General features: G+C 36.5%; 2 protein-coding genes and 1 long non-coding RNA gene across 9 annotated transcripts; 2 read left to right on the forward strand and 1 right to left on the reverse strand.

Moving 5' to 3' along the window:
- Positions 1–77: 77 nt before the first annotated feature.
- LOC114520445 (CDP-diacylglycerol--glycerol-3-phosphate 3-phosphatidyltransferase, mitochondrial-like) lies at positions 78–16,922 on the forward strand. 6 transcript variants are annotated; one of them, XM_028540706.1, is made up of 12 exons: positions 78–155; positions 706–981; positions 1,107–1,184; positions 1,444–1,730; positions 2,342–2,865; positions 3,013–4,071; positions 4,265–4,327; positions 12,856–13,045; positions 14,387–14,723; positions 15,724–15,842; positions 16,507–16,596; positions 16,807–16,922. In XM_028540706.1, exons 2-6 carry the CDS (start codon positions 754–756, stop codon positions 3,405–3,407), a joined length of 1,512 nt encoding a protein of 503 aa, XP_028396507.1. In that variant the 5' UTR covers positions 78–155; positions 706–753; the 3' UTR covers positions 3,408–4,071; positions 4,265–4,327; positions 12,856–13,045; positions 14,387–14,723; positions 15,724–15,842; positions 16,507–16,596; positions 16,807–16,922. The 6 variants fall into 6 exon arrangements, with proteins under 6 accessions (XP_028396507.1, XP_028396508.1, XP_028396506.1 ...); XM_028540707.1 differs by having other exon boundaries at positions 3,013–3,541; XM_028540705.1 differs by having other exon boundaries at positions 3,013–4,327.
- On the reverse strand, positions 4,371–11,582 carry LOC114520446 (photoreceptor-specific nuclear receptor-like). Its single transcript, XM_028540711.1, has 4 exons — positions 11,473–11,582; positions 11,087–11,355; positions 5,039–5,566; positions 4,371–4,960 (listed from the first exon to the last, which is right to left on the reverse strand). The coding sequence occupies exons 2-4, from the start codon at positions 11,283–11,285 to the stop codon at positions 4,713–4,715; spliced, it is 975 nt and encodes a 324-aa protein (XP_028396512.1). The 5' UTR covers positions 11,286–11,355; positions 11,473–11,582; the 3' UTR covers positions 4,371–4,712.
- A 980-nt stretch (positions 16,923–17,902) lies between the features above and the next one.
- LOC114520596 lies at positions 17,903–19,466 on the forward strand. 2 transcript variants are annotated; one of them, XR_003686706.1, is made up of 3 exons: positions 17,903–17,928; positions 18,748–18,836; positions 19,334–19,466. It is a non-coding gene; the product is annotated as an uncharacterized LOC114520596 (long non-coding RNA). The 2 variants fall into 2 exon arrangements; XR_003686707.1 differs by lacking the exon at positions 17,903–17,928 and adding an exon at positions 18,350–18,362.
- Positions 19,467–25,921: the final 6,455 nt, after the last annotated feature.

Genomic DNA, 25,921 nt, shown 5'->3' on the forward strand with positions numbered 1-25,921 from the left:
GCATTCCATTATACAGGCAGGTGCGAATTTATTCTTACATGAAGTATTTCAGAAAATTGATAATATTTTGTTATAAACTTATAATCTTTTATTTATATTTTTTCTACATGTTATTATAATATTGATAAAGAACTTATATGTCGAAGAACATAAAGGTAAGCACATTTAGTTAGGTTTTTGTTGTAAAAGCAGGCTTGAAAAAATTATAAGTGACTGAGTGAGTATTGTATATCCCCTTAAATATCCCCAGGATTGCTGTTCCCCTGGTTGTATATGCACTAGAACGTGTACCTATGTATGCTCAGGTTGAGATGACCTGATTAATCTGTTTTGCTGATGATTCAGGTAGAGGGTCAACGGTGGGTTCATTTCATGTAAACCCATGCCGAAGATGCGTTAGCCTCAGACTTTCATTCCTATTGAATACAAGTTGTGTAAATTAAGTACAAGTAATGATGACTATAAATGTACCAAGATGCTGAAATTGTTCACCAGCTACAGTATAGTTACCCAAAATTCACTCAAGAAACTTCCATACCCTGGCTGCTGATTTCACACTATTATACTTTCAATTAAAATTTTAGCTGTTTTATTGGAATGCGAATAGGTTGCTATCTCTCTTGGAATGCAATATATGATCAGCTGATCCTTAATCTTAAGGAGGATGTCCATGCCTGACCTTGACATGTTTCTATATATTTTAAGGTTGCATTGTACGTTTGTCTTGTGTGATCCACAGTAATCAAGTTGGTCATGGTGGTGTTACAAGGTTATGTTGCAAAGCCTATATCAACAATTTTACAGCATGGTCTACGTCACAAGATTGGGAGGACAACTGTTAGGCTTATGAGTGTTGATAATGTTGCTTTAAACCCAGCAAGTGGCTTTGATTGGTTGTTTAATTCTGCTCCCTCGTTCTATATCAATGGAGACAATGTTAAAGTCATAAACGAACCATCAGAGTTTTATAATACGCTCAAGGTTAGTAAAAATATTTTACATTGGAATTCATAGATTTCAGCTGATAGATCAAGTTAATAAATACAGTAATCCAGATACTATATCAATATAAAGAACTTCATAATCAAATTATATTTTCTTTTCAGGCCAATATTTCCAAGGCAAGGAACAGGGTGACTTTGGCATCTTTGTATTTGGGAACAGGAACACTTGAACAAGACTTGGTAATTATTGATTTCCTTATGACAGTTTCCTTATGACCATGACAATTTGGAACTAGCAGAATAATAGAAATCTAATTAAAACCGTTATTGTTAGTGATGGGGCATGTGTGTCTATTATAAATTTGAAACAAAGTAAAATATAGTGATAATGGACGTGACTTAGCACAGGTAATGGATGAATTAATATTGTCACGGTGCTACTCCGATCCTGTTTTGAGAAAGATATTTAGGCCTCTAGCTAGCTTTCTTTGAATTGTAGGTCTCATGCATCAAAGATCGTCTTCTGCATTCAAAGAAGGCTAACTCGGACTTCAAAGTTTCCGTATTGCTCGACCACACTCGAGGATCGAGGGGAAAATCTAGTAGTTCAAGAACAATGCTGCTACCCTTGCTTCGTGACTTCCCTGACAACACAAAATTCTCATTCTTCCACACGCCTGAGCTTCGTGGCCTCCTGAGACGGATCGTGCCGGAGAAATATAACGAAACAATCGGAGTTAGCCATCTCAAAGTATATTTGACTGACGATTCCTTCATCATCAGTGGGTGAGTAGAGTTCTATTTGTATGTCAAGAACCTAGTCTGGCTCCTGTTTTGCCAGCTGAGCATGATACATTAATTTCCTTCCCATCCCTGCCTCTCTCATGCCAAGGTGGGACAAAAATGTAAAGGAATCGAAGCAGTTGTACTGTACTCGTTAATAAATTCTCCCCCACTACACACGCAAAAATTGATGCACAATTTGAATGCAACAAGTCTTTAAACAAGTCTGTTCCAAGCTTGCAACAAGATATGTTCAAACTGCTTGCTCTGATTTTGTTCTAAAAAGTTTGGGACAATGTTTGCAGCAATGCTGTTGGATCATGTTTGCACCAGACTTGTTGGAACAGCCTTGAAACAAGTCTTTTGATTCAACAAGTTTGTTATAACATGTTAACAAGTTGTCCCATACTTGTCAACAGCTCGGGATAATTAAAGCATTGCGAGCACAACTTGTTTGCAAGACTTATAAGAGCTACAAGATGTGATATTTTGACGTGTGTTTTTCCCTGTTACATTAAAGTCCTCAACCAAGTTTGGTATAATTTATCACCGTGGCAGGTGCAAGTCGGAATACAGAAAAAAATACAAGCTTACACAGTGTTTCTTATTTCTAGGGCAAATTTAAGCAACGATTACTTCACAAATCGGCAAGATCGCTACATCCTCGTTGAAAATTCACCAAAAGTTGCTGACTTCTTTGACGATCTTGTGAAGACGGTGAGCGACCTCTCTCTGGAACTGCAAAAGGACGGAAGAACGTTTTTGAATCCCACATCTTCCCCCCACCCCTTTCGAGATTGGGACGGGGGCAAACTATATAAACAGACTGCAAATTTGAAAGTTAAAAATTTCATCAATAATTGGACGGAAAGATCACGGTCTGCTGTCGAAACCACCGAAGGGGATACCCTCATATTTCCACTCTTACAAATGGGTCCGCTAGGGATAACACAGGATGAGCAGGTGACCTCAAGGATATTTCAGGATGCACCAAAAGGGTCGAGATCATATCTAGCGACTGGATACTTCAATCTGACCCCTAGATACTTAAAAGACATACTCAAAGCTCAGGGATATTATGACGTTCTATGTGCTCATCCTTTAGCCAATGGATTTTATAAAGCTGGAGGAATTATTGGTAAGGAAGAGTGTTTTCTTTCGAGAATTTTTGCTACACGTAAAGCGTGCTATAAAATTCTAAATGATTAATCATGAAATTGTGGATCTCAAAAACTTTCTCTCTGAAAACTCCAAACTCTTAAAAACTATTTGTCTAACATTTTAGGAGGAATACCAGATGCTTTCACTCAATTTGCAAAAGAGTTTTACCAACAGGTCAATGAGTCTAGACAGACGGAGCGAATAACACTCCAGGAATATCTTCGAAGTCAGTGGACGTTTCATGCCAAGGGATTATGGTATATCCCGCCTTTTGAGCACCTTCCTAACCTCACTCTTATTGGCTCTCCAAACTTTGGCCACAGGTCGCTGAAGCGGGACCTCGAGAACCAAACTGTTCTTGTAACCAATAACGTCAGATTGCGTGAGCAACTACGTCACGAATATGATCACGTGTATAAGTACGCTGTTAAGGTCGCTGGCGAGACTTTCGAGAGCCATGAACGTAGGGTGCCATTGTGGGCTCGGATTGTCAGCGGGTTGACACGCAGCTTCTTTTAATGAGACGTAAAATTGAATGTGTCGTGGAATTTTTCGCGCCAGTATGGTTTTGGGATGTTTTGGAAGAGCATCAGGAATTTTGAACTTTGCAGAAGATTTGCAGAAGGGGACTTTTCTGGGGACACCCTGTATAGGTATGATCTCATTGAGCTTAAACCACTCTCAAACACGCAAGAATACACACAAGATAACTTAATGAAATTGTATTTTATAAATGTGTCAGAACAAATTTTTACTTTGTCAGTTGGACTATGTTTCCTCGTGAGTCGACTTTTATAATGCTGATGCTTTTATGCACCTGTGGGCCGCTAATAGCTCTCGGGCATTCAAATTTTAACAATAGGATAATTGCTATGCCTATGGTGTCACTTTTTTGGAGAGCGCAGTGTACGAATGTAAAGTGTATATTTCAAGCATTTCAAGCCTTTGAAATGCAATCGTACACATTTCGTTTGTGCCGTTGAGACCAATCGTGATTGGGGCCGGGTTTTTGTTTGTGTGGTTGCTTGAACTAATCTTTTGAACCAGGTTACCAGTCGTGAGCATGACAGCATGTTGTTGTCAGTTTTGTGGAGGAAGCTAAATTGCTTCGGAAAATCTTGTTGAAAATAATCCTTTGTAAATTATATTTCACGGGAATCTTGGACTTAAAGCGTGTATGAAGGTGAGTAAAGTATCTTCATCCAGAGTCTTAGTGTAATTATTTGCCTGAACATTTGTGATTTCTCGTTATAATTGATTTAAATGTTTTGGCTATGACCGCGGACACGACTTTAGTCTGTTTAGGGCAAACTTTATTACCGTGGTAGACGGTAGTCAAGGCAAAGTAAAGTATTTATTCTATCATTCCCTTTCAGAATGTACGAAGCTGCTTTTGATTCAACTCTTATGGCAAAGGCAAAGAATCAGGCGCTTTGAAGGTATTTAACTTTTTAATATTCAAAATTTAATATATTTACGTGTATATGAATACCCCGGTATAACCCACATATGACGTTATTATACTTTGAGTCGTCATAACGTCTGTTACCTCACAATAAGTGTCAGTTTCAATAAGGGTTGCTAGTTGCTACTTTTTATGCCATTCGTATCGTTGTGCCGCGGCACTAAAAGCCAGCGGAACTCTGCTCGCTTACTTCAATATTTCAAAGTACTCGATGTTATACCTAACCATTTGCAACACTACAAGCCAGCGGAACTCTGCTCGCTTACTTCAATATATCAAAGTACTCGATGTTATACATTTGCAACACTACAAACCAGCGGCAATCTGCGCAGAGACTACAATAATCGAAGTACTTGATGTTACATTGCATCAGCGCATAAAATGTTCTCCATAAGAGAAGTTACGGTGGCGTTACCCAGTACAGTTGATAGGAACATGGCTTCGACGTCTCGCTCCTCAAACGTACTCAATGTTAAGATGGTGAGGAGTATTCTTCCGCTACGGTCTCGTTCACCTGGATTGCTTGATAGCGCGTGTTCTTCCAGTGCTCTGTGGCATTTGTTTTGGGTGACCTGTACCTGTGACGCATCAACCAAACCTTCAGTTTCTAAATGAAATTGAAAAATGATTCAATCTGTGTTGAGTGGACGCTTCGTGCAAAGGAATTTAATAAAAATTATTCTACCTGGATTAAAAAGAAGTAAAGATTTCACAAGCAATGTTTCCGTTTCGTCCATGTGTAAACGACGAATCTTTTCCAAACTGTATTCAATTTTTCCCGGTATTTCTGGCTTCTGATTCGCCTCGCTCCACCGCACGAACACATCTCTCAGGGCGCCACTAACGTCATCTTCGGCAGCACTCGCCTTCGGAACCATCTCGAAGTACATCAGGTTGAACAGGAATAATCTGCTCCAATTTTGCCTCAGCAGTTCGAGCTGATCTGGGTAGTAAAGCTCGGCAAAATATGGCAAACTTTTCGCCCATTTGATGCTCATGAATAACCATCTTGACGCAGTCTCGATGTGAGTTTCCGCGGGTTCGTTCGTCGACAAGTTACGGCGGCGTTCCGATCGTGATGGCGTGAGCGATGCGAGCTTCGCAATGGCTGCTGGGTCGGCTTGGCAAATATGCGGAAATCGTTGATGACGTAAGGCAATGTGTGAAAAATGGCCCATGTCTTTGACTTTGTTCTTCTCCATCGATGAAAAATCTTAAAAACAAATAATAACGATTAGTGCAAAGCGCCAGCCAACCTATTGTCAGTTCAATACTCCCGGACGAAAGCTAGACTTTTTGTTAAACCGGTTCTATATAGGCGGGAATATTTCAAGTAATTAAGAAATATAGTAGGATGCAAGTATATATTAAACAAAATGGTTAATTTTTGTTCAAACAATCCGTCTGAAAGCGATAAAAACGGTTCTCAGCGAGCTATTTTATCATTGCAGACAACACAATATTTAATAATAAATACAATTCTGATATCTAGACCTGTTGATATTCCACGAATAAGAGCGAAAATCGTATATGAGACCCTTGTCCATAAGTACAACAACGGTTGATAATCAGTGCCAAATATTAATCCATCAACACAACAGTATTTTTTTGTTCAAAGACACTTCGTCATTTTTAAAATCATTTTAATGAATATCCTATAGCTTCTCTGATGAATTCAGTGGCAGTAATGTATATTATATGCAACCTCGCTATAGAAAAGTTTAAGTATTTATAGTTTGACTTTAATATGCAAAACACACAATGGGGAATGATATAAAAAATCATTTAAAATATACTAGCATTTGTTTATTTCGTTTTACCTGAACCCACGGACGAATATACACTAATATGGACAAACACAATGTTTTTTCTTAAACTGATTCTCTTTAAAACGTTCGCACAAGCGAATGATTTTAAATCACGTTTGCGTTGCCTGTCTTTGTTGAACTTGAGGCGCCATTGCTATTGATTGGGATTGTTTTCGACCTTGCGAGCCATTGCCGTCATCTGGCAATTTATCTTACAATTTATCAACAGGATTTCTATATGCAAATGAGAGCTGCATTAAAAATAGCAAATCGGTATATCTTAATCTTTTTCTCTTTCCATGGCTTTACATAATTTCAATTGCAATAAGCATCGATTCGGCTTGGACAATGATTAAATATTGGATGCAAACTGTACAAAGGTGCATCGGAAAACGCGCGCGATTGTGAAATCATTTTTGTTCAATTACTTTTTACTTTTGTGATTCTAAAACGTCCGTTTCGTCAATCAAAATAGAGATAATTTATTGAGTGTATTTGATAGTATATGACTTGCTATACATATGCTTCATTTCTCATCAAACACTTTTCGAAAGATAAAGTTGCATGTCCCCAAAAACTATGATTGAATGCATCAGATGTGTCGGTTTTTCATAACCTTAATATATTTGAAACCTTTATTTTGAATATATATTTCTCCTCGACACGTTGCCCAATTCATTTTTGCAAGAAGCCAGAATGATATTCAAATATAGGGAGAGCTATTAAAATTGAAAAGGACAAAAAATGTCATTCTAATTTTGCTCTTTTCCGCTGGAGAAAGCAACGATATTTGAATCAATTCAGAAGCATATATCTGCTTGCATTCACAAATTATATGTCATAATTTTTGTCGTAATATGACATGTTCATTATAACACCATGGTCAGTATGTCTGCAACATTAATGTGAAGAAATGAACTGATTTCCTTGCCTAAAATTGCATCAAATTTTGAAGAAGGCACAGATTGGCGATAAATAGCGTTCAATTATGCTACGAACGATAAAATCTTCACGAATACTTTATGTAAATTCGTCACCGAAATCCTCTCCCGATGTAAACCGATTTCTGAATTAATGAACACGCGCCAAAAAGTCGAAAGGTTGACTGCAGTTCACGCAGTATGGGGCAGCAGATGTTCCAAATAGAAAGAATAAAAAGAATACAAAAATATTGAAACGACATGATCAAAGATAAGCACAGATTTCACCTTCTGACTATCTTCGGATCAACTCAGTTCAGCAGTATAGTGCCAATTCTGGTCGTTCGTTTAAAACCAGATCTTAAGCCTATTGTTGTTTATCGGGCGGTCATGTTAAAATGCCCGAATCACTGAATGTTTTTTTTTGTTAAAATAGGAAATCTTATGTGTTTGAATTTGTTCAACAAACTCGTATTTTATGACAAAATTGAGGGGATGATCACGTTGCATGACATATTATTAAACCAAGTATATATAGGACTTTAAGTTTCAGGTATTTAAATTAAAGTAAATGACATGATTCTTGATGTGGTGTTGTCAACTTGTCATCCGGACTATTCCTGATAATAGCCTGTGCTTTTTTTGCTTGAAAAGATTCATTTTAAATTTGAATATCCCAAAATAGTGAAGGTCACTTTTGATTTGAAATCTCTTGCACAGTTCATTTTCTTTGGATTTGTTGAAAAGGTTTGGGAAATAATGAATATAGTTGGCTATCCACATTCTGTTGTGCAAGATTTATAGAGCGGTACAGGTCCTTTAATTTGGGGAAATCTAGATCTGTGGCGTATAACACACGTTAGGTGGGGTTAGAACTAGTGCCCTAATTGTGTAGTCTATACAAGGATTGTAAAGAAACATGCCTGGCATGAATGAGAGTATTACACATGATTACTGACAAACAGAACCCACAAAGACTAGTGTCCTCATTGATATATAGCCTACACCAGGATAGATAATGTAACTCGGTTCCGCTGTAAACAGCAAGTGACCCCCACGGGCCACAGTACCAAATATACCCGCAAAAGGGCCTCGCATCAGTTTGTTACGTCACTGGCTGGACTTGTCAGTTAAAGCTGAACTAGAGGCGGATAATTAATGATAACTTAGGTCGAAACGTTCGTATCCAAACACTAGTTATATTGTGTCAAAGGAGGAATGTCAGCGCCAAAGTTAGCGGGCTGAAAAAATCGATCTCATCTCATAAGTATACTTTATCATGAACCAAATGTGGTTTCTCGTAGGGGCGATTGAAGCTGTCTGTTCTTCTCACTCACCCAGAAGAGTAGAATTTTAAGTTTTCCCCCTCACAAAAGACAAGTGCGTTTCTACAAAGGACTGGCTTACCGAGTAAAGGCTGTTACGAATTTTTTGCAACCTGTAACACGCAATGTCTAAACAAATCTCATGTTTAATCAATGAACTAGAAATCAGTGTTCGATCGAAAAGCAAAGCTTGTTCTTCTCAGATCGATCTTCGAGATCCTCACTCGTTTCCTCGTTGGCCTTATTTTCTAGCATCATTTTTCAAGTATAGAACTGGCGCAATTTCTGGGCCAATAACCGTCTTCCAACTGGCCCAGCCTTCATCCCAAAATGCAATGCAAACTCAATCAAAATTGGCTCGTAACATAGCCTTACGAGATATAAGGGTGAAATTTTTGTTGGGATCTACGGTGGAAACGTAATATATACATATTTGATATATATTTGCATGGCTGTTAATGGTCAAGCAATATGTTTCCGTGTGTGCCAAGACTCCTTCACTGCTCTCTTGACTTGAGGTGATAATGTGTGTTATTTCTTCATCTAATATTAATATGGCTGAAATGACAGACGAGAGGTTTCCCTATGCCTTCAGAGAAATGATTTTATCTTCGGTTCATCTTCTTTGCCGTTCAACGCAAAATGCCGCATAATATAGCACTAATAGAAGGTTCGAAGATCACCAATTCCGAACCTCGTGAATCAGTTAAAAATCAATAACAATCGTTTTCAACAAGTTTTATACTTTTAAAGTTTTCTTCCTAGTTATGTTAAAAGAAGTGGAGATCTGGGCTAGTCTTTCGAACACAATTTTCTCTCAAATTTTCATCAAGTGTAGACAGACATGTGCTTAAGGTGAAGGGTATAATTAGCTTGTTATATTGCCCGGGTGAATATCACAACGCAACCGAACGGAGTAACGCGTGTTTGACCGACCCTTATTCAGTTCAACGTGAGTCAGTTTTCGCAATTATTAACACGATTAAGATCATCTTGGCTCCTTTTTGAAAGATAGATTCATCCTGGGTCAAGTGGGGTTCCAACGTGTTAGCCACTAATCTGGGTTCAAGTTAACCCTCGTAAAACCAGGGTTTGGAATGTTATCTTTGTGTTTAAAACCTTTTATAGTTTAGGTGCAAGGGCTATAGATCGCGAAAGAAGCTTACGGCTCTATTCGATGCGGTCTTTAAGATAATTTCGCAGAAGGATAAGTGAAAAACATCTTTCATGCAAGCAGTCTTGAATTAGTCTTGAATTAAGCAGTCTGCATTCAGACAAGAGGTAATTTATTTATGTGCGCTGGCTGGATGCAAAGTTTAGTATATCGTGTTGAACGCAGTCAGAATTAGGAACTGAACTTAGATAGTGTAACTGCAAAATATGTTTAGTTGTTAAGTTAATACGTGAAATTTATCGCCAAAAAATATAATCTCGCGTGCGCGCGCACCAAGCGAATTTAGTTCTGGCCTGCGTCACGATATTGGGGGATTAAGGGCACGATAACGGCACATGGTTAAGAGTTTATGCGTGACCTAACTTGCGTTTAATGCCTTAAAAGAAAAGTCTTGCGCTCTAGATCCGCGCCCTTGTGTATATTCCGCTGGAAAAATCTCGTTGATTAAGCATAGAATTTTATGAGCTATGTAAATATGTTCGCGATAATTATATTATATTTTCAATTTTTCATTACGAATCAACAAACTAAACACAACACGAAAGATTTTTTGAGGTCGTAATTCCACATTGTTGTTGCGTTATCTATGCGAGCCTGAGCTATTTGGTATAAGGGCACAATTTTTTAGCAGTGCTGTGCGAGATTCAGCTTACAAACGGCATAAATTTTTGAAAAATGTAACCTATGTTAATCAGTGAAAGATAGGTATAATTGTTGAAGCAGGCTTTGCAATGTATTGGTTTAACCGGTAAATACGAGACGTTTTCGAGGCACGTCAGGCAGCAATATTGCTTCGTTGAGGCAAAAAGGTTGAATCAACACCAATTGGTCGAACTTTTATCGTTTTTAGTTCAACATTATGATCTTTAAACCTCGATTACAAACTAATGTTTCGCTTATCAATTTGCAACCGCGCGTGACGCCAATTTAAGGGTTTTTAAGACTAAATACTAATCCTTTCATACTATAAGCTAGGTATTATTTTTTCACCTTGCTCTTTCAAAACATTTCAGTTTTAAATAACACGATAACTTTGGCATATCGACTTGAAACGAATAAAAGAGGACTTTTCGCGTGTAGCGAACTATTGTCGTACGGATATTTGTGAAAATAGTGCGGGTTAATATGAAATCTTTGTTTTGGGTTGAAAAAGGAGGATTTAGGATCGTTTATAACGGCACCTTGAGGAGGGGAAATATAGCGAAGTGTTCCACGCCATTTTTATGTCAAAACGCCCGCGTCCTCGTTTGAGTGATTGAAAAATGATATATCATACTCGAAGCATTGTCACGAAAAACCTTGGTAATCATTGTCATTGCACTGAAATCGCTGGATTATAGGTTTAAACCGACTATGTATGTATATCACTTGCCGTTCTCTTCCCTAAGCGAAGCTATACCGTTTAAATTGATGGTTTTAAAACTACCTTTTCCTCAACTATCCTTTGCATGTATATGATACAACGACATTTAACATTGGTCATGAAAGAACTATGCTTATGATCACCTTTCTCTGCAGAGTGGCTCACAGGTAGAAATCTTTTCATTCGTCCGCGGTCGGTGTTAGAGCAACACTTTTCGTTTGGAGTGTCAATCTTAAAGCACTTGTAGCCAGCGGCCTTTCCAAGATTATGTTCGTGACGAAATTTTCTTCCCTCCTTTGTAGTGTAGCCATTAAAACGCTCGCCAACAAGGTGTTTGTCCATTTTGTGGTATAATATACAAAGGCCTTCGCTTCTTATCTTTCAATAGCACGTTTGAAATGCTCAAGGTGAACTATAAAGAATACAAAATACTTGTATTCAAAGATTCACCTTATTAAAAGTAACCCCAGCCGAGTAAATATACAGTATTTTTAAGTAAAAAAGACGTATTCGTAAAATTTCCACGTACCTTTTGACGATTTCTGGAAGAGAACCTGAGAGTTTTCGCACTTCGCTGTCAGATGGGAAAAATTGATTACGGTTCGAAGCAGGCCGCGTTAAATGTCGGTGTAGTTCTAAGCGAGGCCTAGTGGCGTTTTAATAGGCTTTTTCAACGTGCTTAATAACGAAAATTGAATATTAACGCGTCGTGAAGTGCCTTATTTTTAATCACGCGATGGATGTGCGTAACAAATTGAAATCCTGTTTGAATAATTAGCATCGTGTTGCCCGATTGAGGGGCGTTAGACGGAAGCAAAACGCAAAGTGTTAATATACTGCAGATAGATAAGTCAGAGAACAATGTGTCAGTTGTTGTGGGCCAAGTTTTTGCCATCTTTGCCGGACTTTTCCCAGCCCGAAATCCGAGCAAAAAGCTAAAAATTATGCAAAAATATCGCATGGTTATCAGCCGAGGTAGAAGTCGGCTTTTCGAATGGGAATTTCGGTAGAAATTTATATTATTTTTGTGAGTTTTTTTTCGCGTTTATCGCTTTGGACAACAACAGGTCGACTGAACGTTTAAGTGGATATCAAGCGACGCGCATATTTATGAGGATGTTATCAAAAACAGCGCAGTGAGCCAGATGTTTTTCTCTCATGCTTGGGCGCCGTGTGACGCGGACTCGAGTGTTCGTGGAAAACGGAGCGCAGAACGCGTGCAGAACGAACAGGGTTTACTAGGACCATAATATACGTATAGCTTACTGGTGACTGGTGATATACTATTAGGCGTACTGTCGTAGATGCGCCTAGCAATTTTCTAGTACGGATTGAAATGTATTATTATTAGAAAGATTGAGATGCTACCGCATTTTTGACGCGAACCGTTACATGAGAAAAACAGCGGCTAGTGTTATAGGAAGCCAATTTTATTAGTTTATAATTTTTATCCCTGTTTTGACACTGTGGAAAAATGGACGTATCACTTCACGTCCGTGTCGTATATTAGCTAGTTTTAAGGCCGTTTTCCACTTCAAACGTATTGTAGCGAAACTTGGCGTATCTCATTGTTTTAAAGTCATTAGTTCGAATACTTCGGAAACAAAGAAATTCGCTACGTTTGAAGTTGATTTGTCTATACCGTTGAAGTGGAAAACAGGCATAAGATGCATTAAGGCTGCGACGCGGATTGCCACGAAACTGTTACTATAGTGTTATAGAAACCCGGTATTAATTTGTTTTACTTATATACGGCTCTGAGTTTGTTTCGTCAAAAGGAGTCTATAATTTCCATCGCTGTTGGGAAACTGTGGAAATTTGAGCAGTATTACTTCACGTTCGCATGTCGATTAACCTTCAAAAGCATGCCAATTTTTGGCTGGTGTGTAGATCAAAATTTCACATCTTATAGATGACAGAAGTTTTTGTTGCTTTGACGTGGAAGAAGCTACTGAAGTAATGCAACCAGGGTCTGGGATTTTACCCATAGAAGAATTGGTTTGGGATTCAGGTTTCTGCATGCGATTGGCGCTGTGCCGGATTACTTACGATTATGCTACTATCCGCGAGTGGAAATTTCAAGTTATTCCACGGAATTAAATGTGAGTTGGGAGGTATTCTAATAATACAATGTCTGGGCCGATATTTACTTTGATAGATAGAGTTATGCTAATCCAACTCTTCGACAATCAACCACTAATGGTTCGGTTTTAAAAAAACCGCGCTCAAGTAGAAGGTTATTTTTGACACGATGCATTTTCTGTCCTTCTGAAGTATTAGATTTACCACGATACAGCAATTGCTGCACTTTTAATACGCATTAAAAGTGATAAGCTTATAACCGTTGTTAGCAAACATGGCAAATAACATACGCCAAGCGTAGAAATCGTACAATCGCGAGTCCCGTCGGCTGTGATCGGAGCCTGAGTTTCGAAGTAAGCTAATCGCAGTCCGGAATAGAAAATCCGGTTTCTTCGGAGATATGTTGCTTGCCTATGTACTGTGCTGCGTACAAGAGGTTTTCTACACCCAGCTTGAAGTCAATTATATACACGCGTTCACACCAAGTCACGGCGAAACAGCTTGCTTGCATGCAGTTACTAACTGTATAACTTCATTGTTGTTTCTTAAGAAAATAAGGCAAGATAAAAAATGAAATTTAATGCACAGCGTGTTCATTTGGCAGGGATTCCAACGTTGAAAATTGGATTGTCTGTTTACAGCATCTTTCCATTCTTAGGGCCGCTTTTCACTGTCGCGTTTTTTGCACGTACGTACACGCATGTAAAAGTTTAAAATCATTGAAATGATACTTATGAAATCAACGATTGAATAGATGCATAGGGTTGGATTCTGTTGATGATCATTCGTTATGTTTTATCTGGCATAAAAGTAATTCTATCTGCGGTTTTTTTATTTTGATACATGTGAACGAGCAATTAGTTACGAATGTTCTGGGGCCAGTTGTATATAAAAGACTATATAGTTAACTTTTTACTGTAGTTAAGGACAGAATTGGTTAATCAGAGTCGCTAACTAGGATTTAACTATGCAAAATGTAGTTAAAAAGTTTTATACAATACTGGGGCCGGTTATATCAAGCCCGTTTAGCTTAAACGGTGGTTAAGTTCAAAATAGAAAGCAAGTTTATCGTTTTATTTATCAAGCGAACTAAATGTTTTTTACTTAAATACAAAGATACTGTTTACAACTACATATTCAGTGCATAGAATTCAAGTTGACTCGTTCAAGAGAGTTGTAAGAGTGTTATTTAATTTTGACTTATCCACCGTTTAAGCTAAACGGGCTTGATACAACCGGCCCCTGATGTATAAAAGCTCTTATAGTAACTAAATGACTCGTTCACATCTACCAAAAGAAGGATAGGGACAGATAGATTTGTTTGCATATTATATATTTTTCATTTTTTGCATATATTCCAGAATTATGTTGCTCGTCAATCTGTTCGTTAAACCGCATGAAGGAGCTTCCTCCGTTGCGTTCAAAGTCCTTTCTCCTTTCATCATCGCTCACCTCGATACCAGATGATCCTGCATTGAAAGAAGAGATCTCCACGCCCACAATGAAACGGAGTCTTTCGTCTCGAAGGAAGAGCACCAAGGAATGAAAGGAAAAGGACAGAAGCCGAAGCAAACAATCTCTAACGCAACGTGTTGTGGAAAGAGAGTTAAAGAGGGCATTGTCGCATCGTAATTCAGATGCTTGAGACGTGGACCGCTCAATGATTATTCAGTGATTAATGTACAGAAGAAGTTCACTGTAAGTAATTTCACAATAATTTGTGAATTTAGTAAAATATTAATTCGGAAGACATCACCGTGCCAATAATTCTATTTTAGAACAATCAAAAAGTGGTCAAAATTGGCCAAAATGGTAAGGCTTACCCCTTATCATTTTGGTCAATTTTGACCACTTTTTGGACTGTTCAAAAACTGCCTCAAAATGCTAAAGATAGCTTCCTAAGACAAATTTCTTTCATTTTAGAGCACATTTAGTTGGTTTTTATAACAATGAAAAAGTGGTCAATTTTGAGCAAAATGGTAAGGCTTACCCCTTAAAATACTAGAAATAGCTTCTTAAGACTAATATCTTGAGATGACTGCCTGAGATGACTGCCCGAGATGACTGCCCGAGATGATTGCCCGAGATGACTGCCTGAGATGACTGCCCGAGATGATTGCCCGAGATGACTGCCCGAGATGACTGCCTGAGATGACTGCCTGAGATGACTACCCGAGATGACTGCCCGAGATGACTGCCCGGGATGACTGCCTTAGATGACTACCCGAGATGACTGCTTGAGATGACTGCCTGAGATGACTGCCCGAGATGATTGCCTGAGATGACTGCCTTAGATGATTACCCGAGATGACTGCCTGAGATGACTGCCTGAGATGACTGCCTGAGATGACTGCCCGAGATGACTGACTGAGATGACTGCCCAAGATGACTGCCTGAGATGACTGACTGAGATGACTGCCCAAGATGACTGCCTGAGATAACTGCCTGAGATGACTGCCTGAGATGACTGCCTGAGATGACTGCCCGAGATGACTGCCTGAGATGACTGCCTGAGATGACTGCCCGAGATGACTGCCTGAGATGACTGCCTGAGATGACTGCCCGAGATGACTGCCTTAGATGACTGCCTGAGATGACTGCCCGAGATGACTGTCAATTTACATCCTGTGGACAAGTGCTGCAAGGCCAACGCCATCCAGAATATGGAGTCCTAATCATTTTGTTCTATTATTGCTAGCCAAGGAACTGCCAACGATGACCTTCTCGGAGCGGAACAAAAGCTATTCGGAGGCATGTCATTTAGTGTTATCAGTTAACTGGACTTTGTGAGAGTTTTCTTGCAAAATGTTTGCCAAGGTAATTATTATAAGTGATCATAAAGGCCTTTCAATGTTTCTCATGGTATACTGATCTGTGTTGTTTTCTGTGATTAAGTGACGTTTTTCTTCATGTTGTTTATCACTGAAGCTAAAGAATTGAGATACAACAATCTTTGACTGACTTTTATAGGTGTAAGACGTTCGCCCAGCTATTGTAGACCGCATGGAATCGACTCAAGTCCTTTAAAAATTTGTGAATCAAGATGAGAATGAACTTAGTGAATCTGTAATTGCTGCTATATGTTTTGGCTAAAATATAAAAAAAAACTGTTGTATGTCTCCAAAACAAAGGAGCTTATATTTATGATACCAAAAAGTACAGGATTGTTTGACATCAGAAATACAAAGAATTCGGCACACAGCGACAATTCACCTTTTAAACCGAAACCAAAAAACTAGAAGCAAAAAACAAATTGTGCTTCAAAACAAAACTAGAATGCACTGCTTTTAAAATGTTGAAATATAGGAAAGTACAACTTTTTTCTAGGCGTTTAGTGATTCGTTTATAGTAACATCGCTCACGATGATGTTCGGAGTTGATCGGCATGTTGTCGTACATTATCATCCACGTGATCTGCTATGATCACATGGTAATTATCGCCTATAAAACTAATCTCAACGTTAAAAAAAAATTTCTTTAGATTGGTGGCGATCGAAGGTGGACAGCAAGATCGAAGCTCAGCAAGATTGAAGATTGTTCGAGGAAGAAGGAGTTCGCCGTTGACTAAAAGGTGGGTTCCGGCGATTATATGCGTAATCTGCGGTTGCTTTGTCCGACCCCAGTAGGGGGACCGTTTGCCTAGAGCGTTTTGGTCCCCCGCACGCTGCTAGTTGACTAGTTCCCACTTGTAGGCCTTTACACTAATCTACGGGAAGGCCGTAGGCCTTCCTTAAGGAGTACAGTGTAGCTGAGCCGAGCCCTTTTTTTTCGTTGTATATAGGTTTATCTGAACAGCTAGTTGTCAAGATGAACGTGAAGAGAAAAAAGATGAAATAGAAGACTCGCCCGGCCAAATTCAAAATGGCGATGCCGAAGAAAACCATCCACGTGGACCGTTCGCGGACCTTTCTGAGCAAGATTGTTGTGCTGTCTGGTCAAAGTTAAGTATTTTACTTTGATGTTTGGGTGCCTTCTGCTAAATGTTGGCCAGAAATAACAAAAAAACATATACAATATGAAATATTCTGCGTACAAGGTTATCTAAAGTTTCGAGCTTAATTCTGCCTGCAATGATGATAATTTTTTACTGAAAATTTATGTCATGAGCAACTTCCGCACCCATAGACTGAAGCAGAACTGAACATTTTGTCATTAACGTTTATCTCAACAGCCAGTTATCAAGACGAACGTCAAGAGAACAGTTGAAATAGAAAATAGAAATCAGTTCAAGACTCGCCCGGCCGCCGAATTCAAAATGGCGATCCCATCCACGTGGACCGTTCGGGGACCTTTCTGAGCAAGATTGTTGTGCTGTCTGGTCAAAGTTAAGTATTTTACTTTGATGTTTGTGTGCCTTCTGCTAATTGTTGGCCAGAAATAACAAAAAGCCATATACAATATGAAATATTCTGCGTACAAGGTTATCTAAAGTTTCGAGCTTAATTCTGCCTGCAATGATGATAATATTTTACTGAAAATTTATGTCATGAGGAATTTCAGCACCCATAGACTGAAGCAGAACTGAACATTATGTCATTAACGTTTATCTCAACAGCCAGTTATCAAGACGAACGTCAAGAGAACAGTTGAAATAGAAAATAGAAATCAGTTTAAGACTCGCCCGGCCGCCGAATTCAAAATGGCGATCCCATCCACGTGGACCGTTCGCGGACCTTTCTGAGCAAGATTGTTGTGCTGTCTGGTCAAAGTTAAGTATTTTACTTTACTGTTTATGTGCCTTTTGCTAAAACTAGACAATAATTAAGATAGTTGAAAATGCAATTTTATATTAATAATGTCTTCTTATATTCAAGATTTTTCTTGGTCAAGAGTGCAACATGAACTGTGGATATGAACTTTACTGTCAGATGAACATTGGAAGTGACAAGATTTCTGCACAGAGGTAATTCGATTGTTCCTTCAAAAGTTATATCAGCCTTGCAGCTGAAATTCTTGTAGTGACCTTGTAATACATATCAACTGCCCAGGTATATATTTTGTTATTTAGTATAAGGGGGAATTTGCTGCAACTAGGATTTTTTTTTGGAAAATCGTCAGGCAGTCACAAATTTTGCTAAGATTAATAAGTTAACATTGCTTCTATGCTCACTGTGTCACCAGTAATAAATTCCTGTGGTGGTCTTTAAATAAATATATAGAATACCTGACCAAAAACTAGACAATAATTAAGATAGTTGAAAATGGAATTTTATATTAATCATGTCTTATTTATATATCTATATTCAAGATTTTTCTTGGTCAAGAGTGCAACATGAGGTGTGGATATGAACTTTACTGTCAGATGAACATTGGAAGTGACAAGATTTCTGCACAGAGGTAATTCGATTGTTCCTTCAAAAGTTATATTAGCCTTGCAGCTGAAATTCTTGTAGTGACCTTGTAATACATATCAACTGCCCGGGTATATATTTTGTCATTTAGTATAAGGGGGAATTTGCTGCGACTAGGATCTTTTTTTGGAAAATCGTCAGGCAGTCACAAATTTTGTTAAGATTAATAAGTTAACATTGCTTCTATGCTCACTATGTGTCACCAGTAATAAATTCCTGTGGTGGTCTTTAAATAAATATAGCAACCATAGTTATATGTAGAGGGATGAAGTATAACCATAGAATACCTGACCAAAAACTAGACGATAATTAAGATAGTTGAAAATGGAATTTTATATTAATCATGTCTTATTTATGTATCTATATTCAAGATTTTTCTTGGTCAAGAGTGCAACATGAGCTGTTGATATGAACTTTACTGTCAGATGAACTTTGGAAGTGACAAGATTTCTTCACAGAGGTAATTTGATTTTGTCATGGATGGTCAGCATTTGATTTTAAAAAGCCACTACATTGTTGAGATGACAACTATGAAATTGAAATTTGCTTCTATGGTCACCATGTGTGAAACCAATGATGAAACTTGATGCTATAACAGCTGAACCAGTCTGGCTGATTACTAAAATTCCTGTGGTGGTCTTACAATAAATATCCACAAAAAAGTGGGAGAACTTGGGAGAAATTTTTTCTGAGATCCCTGTGATTTATATTCTGTAGTACTCAGAAGGGTGATACCCAGTTTTTCTGTGTTCAAATTAAATAGTGACATATGTCTGGGTTGAATATATGCATGTGACACATTCTTTTTATTGAAAATGGCAAAAATATAATTGGCATAAAACAGATGACTAAAGTAAGATAATGAGTAATATCTTTTAATAATGATGTCAGGTTGAAATACAAACTTTGCTGCCACTTTTTGCCTAAAAGGATTGATGAAATGCTTTTTCTCTTTAGAATGAATGAAGTTGAAAGGCACCCTTGAAGAACCTGAATTATTTTAGCCCTATCCTAGATTCATTAATTAATATATTTTAGTGTGTGATAACATGTGTGAAATGTGATCAATTATGTGACAATTTTCAAAACTTGGATTTATAAAGAGAAATTATTCTTTGTAAAGTTTAAGAAGTAAACCTTTTTTGTCTGGTGGTGTTAGTGTTTTGATTTTGCATGTTTTTCCGTGTGCTTTCACAATTGAAAAGATTTTGGCAGTTGCTTCTAAATGTTTTTTGAAAAGTTTAAGAAACTTGATTTTTGTCTTGTGGTGTTTGTTGTTTCGATTTTGCATGTTTTTCCGTGTGCTTTCACAATTGAAAAGATTTTGACAGTTGCTTCTAAATGTTTTTTGAAAAGTTTAAGAAGAAACTTGATTTTTGTCTTTTGGTGTTTGTTGTTTCGATTTTGCATGTTTTTCCTTGTGCTTTCACAATTGAAAAGATTTTGGCAGTTGCTTTGGCTTTTTCTTATACTTCTCTTCTCTTTAATTTCTTCTTAGTATTAGTTTTTTTTCTAAATATATTTCTCTGATTATTTCTTTGATGAAATTCTTTTTTTTACTTTAGTGTTGAAGAAAGTTGAAAGGCACCCAGATTCTCATTAATTCATATATTTTAGTGTGAAATGAGATGAGTTATGTGACAATTTTCAAAACTTGGATTTATAAAGATAACTTTTTTCTTTGTAAAGTTTAAGAAGTAAACCTTTTTCATCTGGTGGTGTTTGTGTTTTTATTTTGCAAGTTCTTCTGTGTGACTTGACAATTCTAAATTAAACCTCTAGTATTTTTTAGTACTTTTTCTAAGTTAAAAAAAACCTGTTAGTATTATCTTCTATTTATCTAGTTTTTTCTTTTTTTTTCTCTCTAGTTTTTTTTTTCTAGTTTTTACTTCTATTTCTCTAGTTTTTTTTCTAATTTCTACTTAGTTTTTTTTTCTCTAGTTTTTTTTTTCTCTCTAGTTTTTTTTCTCTCTAGTTTTTTTACTCTAGTTTTTTTTTCTCTTCTACTTAGTTATTTTTCTCTAGTTTTTTTTTCTCTCCAGTTTTTTTTACTCTAGTTTTTACTTCTATTTCTCTAGGTTTTTTTTTCTATTTTTCCACTTAGTTTTTTTTCTAGTTAGTTTTTTTGTCTAGTGTTTTTTTTGTCCAGTTTTTTTTCTCTAGTTTTTGTTTCTAGTTTTTCTTCTATTTCTCCAGTTTTTTTTCTAGTTTTCTAGTTGGTTTTTTTGTCTAGTTTTTACTTTTATTTCTCTAGTTTTTTCTATTTTTCTAGTTGTTTTTTTTCTAGTTTTTCTTCTATTTTTCTAGTTAGTTTTCATGTCTTTTTTTTGTCTAGTTTTTCTTCTTATTAGTTTTTTTCTAGTTTTTTCTATCTATTTCTCTAGTTTTTTCTATTTTTCTAGTTAGTTTTTATGTCTATTTTTTTCCAGTTTTTTGTCTAGTTTTTACTTGTATTTCTCTAGTTTTTTTTCTATTTTTCTAGCTTTTTTTTCTAGTTTTTCTTCTATTTCTCTAGTTTTTTTTTCTAATTTCTAGTTTTCTAGTTAGTTTTTTTTTGTCTAGTTTTCGAGTTTATTTGTGTAGTTTTTTTTGTCTAGTTTTTTTTCTAGTTTTTTCTATCTATTTCTCTAGTTTTTTTTCTATTTTTCTTAAATTTTACAAAGAAAAAGTCAAGCCACACACAGACAGGTAGCCCAAGACAGACACAGGTAGCCCAAGACATATTACTTCGCAAAAAGGAGAATCTTAAAGAAATCTTTTTGAGGACGAAAATTTTTTTAGACGAAGTATTATGTCTTGGGCTACTGTGTCTGTCTTGGGCTACCGGTGTCTGGATTGACCATTTTGGCCAATTTTGACCACTTTTTGATTCTTCTAAAAACCAACCAAATATGCTCTAAAATTAAAGATATTAGTCTTAGGAAGCCATTTTTTTAGCATTTTAAGACAGTTTTTGAACAGTTCAAAAAGTGGTCAAAACTGACCAAAATGGTAAGGGGTAAGACTTACCGTTTTAACCAATTTTGACCACTTTTTGATCGTTCCAAAAACCAACCAAATACGCTCTAAAATGAAAAATATTAGTCTTAGGAAGCCATTTTTAGCATTTTAAGACAGTTTTTGAACAGTTCAAAAAGTGGTCAAAATTGACCAAAATGGTATTAAAGGGATAAGACTTACCGTTTTGGCCAATTTTGACCACTTTTTGATCGTTCCAAAAACCAACCAAATACGCTCTAAAATGAAAAATATTAGTCTTAGGAAGCCATTTTTAGCATTTTAAGACAGTTTTTGAACAGTTCAAAAAGTGGTCAAAATTGACCAATGGTATTAAAGGGATAAGACTTACCGTTTTGGCCAATTTGACCACTTTTTGATCGTTCCAAAAACCAACCAAATACGCTCTAAAATGAAAGATATTAGTCTTAGGAAGCCATTTTTAGCATTTTAAGAGAGTTTTTGAACAGTTCAAAAAGTGGTCAAAATTGACCAAAATGGTAAGGGGTAAGACTTACCGTTTTAACCAATTTTGACCACTTTTTGATCGTTCCAAAACCCAACCACATATGCTCTAAAATGAAAGATATTAGTCTTAAGAAGCCATTTTTAGCATTTTAAGACAGTTTTTGAACAGTTCAAAAAGTGGTCAAAATTGACCAAAATGGTAAGGGGTAAGACTTACTGTTTTGGCCAATTTTGACCACTTTTTGATCGTTCCAAAACCCAACCACATATGCTCTAAAATGAAAGATATTAGTCTTAGGAAGCCATTTTTAGAATTTTAAGTTTTTGTGAACAGTTCAAAAAGTGGTCAAAATTGACCAAAATGGTAAGGGGTATAAGACTTACCGTTTTGGCCAATTTTGACCACTTTTTGATCGTTCCAAAACCCAACCACATATGCTCTAAAATGAAAGATATTAGTCTTAAGAAGCCATTTTTAGCATTTTAAGACAGTTTTTGAACAGTTCAAAAAGTGGTCAAAATTGACCAAAATGGTAAGACTTACCGTTTTGGCCAATTTTGACCACTTTTTGATCGTTCCAAAACCCAACCACATATGCTCTAAAATGAAACATATTAGTCTTAGAAAGCCATTTTTAGCATTTTAAGACAGTTTTTGAACAGTTCAAAAAGTGGTCAAAATTGACCAAAATGGTTAAGGGTAAGACTTACCGTTTTGGCCAATTTTGACCACTTTTTGATCGTTCCAAAAACCAACCAAATATGCTCTAAAATGAAAGATATTAGTCTTAGGAAGCCATTATTAGCATTTTAAGACAGTTTTTGAACAGTTCAAAAGTGGTCAAATTGACCAAAATGGTAAGGGGTAAGACTTACTGTTTTGGCCAATTTTGACCACTTTTTGATCGTTCCAAAACCCAACCACATATGCTCTAAAATGAAAGATATTAGTCTTAGAAAGCCATTTTTAGCATTTTAAGACAGTTTTTGAACAGTTCAAAAAGTGGTCAAAATTGACCAAAATGGTAAGGGGTAAGACTTACCGTTTTGGCCAATTTGACCACTTTTTGATCGTTCCAAAAACCAACCACATATGCTCTAAAATGAAAGATATTAGTCTTAAGAAGCCATTTTTAGCATTTTAAGAAAGTTTTTAACAGTTCAAAAAGTGGTCAAAATTGACCAAAATGGTAAGGGGTAAGACTTACCGTTTTGGCCAATTTTGACCACTTTTTGATCGTTCCAAAACCCAACCAAATATGCTCTAAAATGAAAGATATTAGTCTTAAGAAGCCATTTTTAGCATTTTAAGACAGTTTTTGAACAGTTCAAAAAGTGGTCAAAATTGACCAAAATGGTAAGGAATACCGTTTTGGCCAATTTTGACCACTTTTTGATCGTTCCAAAACCCAACCACATATGCTCTAAAATGAAAGATATTAGTCTTAGAAAGCCATTTTTAGCATTTTAAGACAGTTTTTGAACAGTTCAAAAAGTGGTCAAAATTGACCAAAATGGTTAAGGGTAAGACTTACCGTTTTGGCCAATTTTGACCACTTTTTTGTTCAAAACCAACCAAATATGCTCTAAAATGAAAGATATTAGTCTTAGGAAGCCATTTTAAGACAGTTTTGAACAGTTCAAAAGTGGTCAAAATTGACCAAAATGGTAAGGGGTAAGACTTACCGTTTTGGCCAATTTTGACCACTTTTTGATCGTTCCAAAAACCAACCACATATGCTCTAAAATGAAAGATATTAGTCTTAGGAAGCCATTTTAAGACAGTTTTTGAACAGTTCAAAAAGTGGTCAAAATTGACCAAAATGGTAAGGGGTAAGACTTACCGTTTTGGCCAATTTTGACCACTTTTTGATCGTTCCAAAACCAACCAAATATGCTCTAAAATGAAAGATATTAGTCTTAAGAAGCCATTTTTAGCATTTTAAGACAGTTTTTGAACAGTTCAAAAAGTGGTCAAAATTGACCAAAATGGTAAGGGGTAAGACTTACCGTTTTGGCCAATTTTGACCACTTTTTGATCGTTCCAAAACCAACCACATATGCTCTAAAATGAAAGATATTAGTCTTAGAAAGCCATTTTTAGCATTTTAAGACAGTTTTTGAACAGTTCAAAAAGTGGTCAAAATTGACCAAAATGGTTAAGGGTAAGACTTACCGTTTTGGCCAATTTTGACCACTTTTTGATCGTTCCAAAACCAACCAATATGCTCTAAAATGAAAGATATTAGTCTTAGGAAGCCATTTTAAGACAGTTTTTGAACAGTTCAAAAAGTGGTCAAAATTGACCAAAATGGTTAAGGGGTAAGACTTACCGTTTTGGCCAATTTTGACCACTTTTTGATCGTTCCAAAACCAACCATATGCTCTAAAATGAAAGATATTAGTCTTAGGAAAGCCATTTTAAGACAGTTTTTGAACAGTTCAAAAAGTGGTCAAAATTGACCAAAATGGTAAGGGGTAAGACTTACCGTTTTGGCCAATTTTGACCACTTTTTGATCGTTCCAAAACCCAACCACATATGCTCTAAAATGAAAGATATTAGTCTTAAGAAGCCATTTTTAGCATTTTAAGAAGTTTTTGAACAGTTCAAAAAGTGGTCAAAATTGACCAAAATGGTAAGGGGTAAGACTTACCGTTTTGGCCAATTTTGACCACTTTTTGATCGTTCCAAAACCCAACCACATATGCTCTAAAATGAAAGATATTAGTCTTAGAAAGCCATTTTTAGCATTTTAAGACAGTTTTTGAACAGTTCAAAAAGTGGTCAAATTGACCAAAATGGTAAGGGGTAAGACTTACCGTTTTGGCCAATTTTGACCACTTTTTGATCGTTCCAAAAACCAACCAATAGCTCTAAAATGAAAGATATTAGTCTTAGGAAAGCCATTTTAAGACAGTTTTTGAACAGTTCAAAAAGTGGTCAAAATTGACCAAAATGGTAAGGGGTAAGACTTACCGTTTTGGCCAATTTTGACCACTTTTTGATCGTTCCAAAAACCAACCACATATGCTCTAAAATGAAAGATATTAGTCTTAGGAAGCCATTTTTAGCATTTTAAGACAGTTTTTGAACAGTTCAAAAAGTGGTCAAAATTGACCAAAACGGTAAGGGGTAAGACTTACTGTTTTGGCCAATTTGACCACTTTTTGATCGTTCCAAAACCAACCACAATGCTCTAAAATGAAAGATATTAGTCTTAGAAGCCATTTTTAGCATTTTAAGACAGTTTTTTGAACAGTTCAAAAAGTGGTCAAAATTGACCAAAATGGTAAGGGGTAAGACTTACGTGTTTGGCCAATTTTGACCACTTTTTGATCGTTCCAAAAAACCACATATGCTCTAAATGAAAGATATTAGTCTTAGAGATTTTTAGCATTTTAGCATTTAAGACAGTTTTTGAACAGTTCAAAAAGTGGTCAAAATTGACCAAAATGGTAAGGGGTAAGACTTACCGTTTTGGCCAATTTTGACCACTTTTTGATCGTTCCAAAACCCAACACATATGCTCTAAAATGAAAGATATTAGTCTTAGAAAGCCATTTTTAGCATTTTAAGAAGTTTTTGAAAGTTCAAAAAGTGGTCAAAATTGACCAAAATGGTTAAGGGTAAGACTTACCGTTTTTGGCCAATTTTGACCACTTTTTGATCGTTCCAAAAACCAACCAAAACTATGCTCTAAAATGAAAGATATTAGTCTTAGGAAGCCATTTTAAGACAGTTTTTGAACAGTTCAAAAAGTGGTCAAAATTGACCAAAATGGTAAGGGGTAAGACTTACTGTTTTGGCCAATTTTGACCACTTTTTGATCGTTCCAAAAACCAACCACATATGCTCTAAAATGAAAGATATTAGTCTTAGGAAGCATTTTAAGACAGTTTTGAACAGTTCAAAAAGTGGTCAAAATTGACCAAAATGGTAAGGGGTAAGACTTACTGTTTTGGCCAATTTTGACCACTTTTTGATCGTTCCAAAACCCAACGACATATGCTCTAAAATGAAAGATATTAAGTCTTAAGAACCATTTTAGCATTTTAAGACAGTTTTTGAACAGTTCAAA

This window comes from Dendronephthya gigantea, unplaced genomic scaffold (genome assembly GCF_004324835.1).
Source record: "Dendronephthya gigantea isolate DGI-Jeju-01 unplaced genomic scaffold, DenGig_1.0 000016F, whole genome shotgun sequence".
In the NCBI taxonomy this organism is placed as follows: Eukaryota; Metazoa; Cnidaria; class Anthozoa; order Malacalcyonacea; family Nephtheidae; genus Dendronephthya; species Dendronephthya gigantea.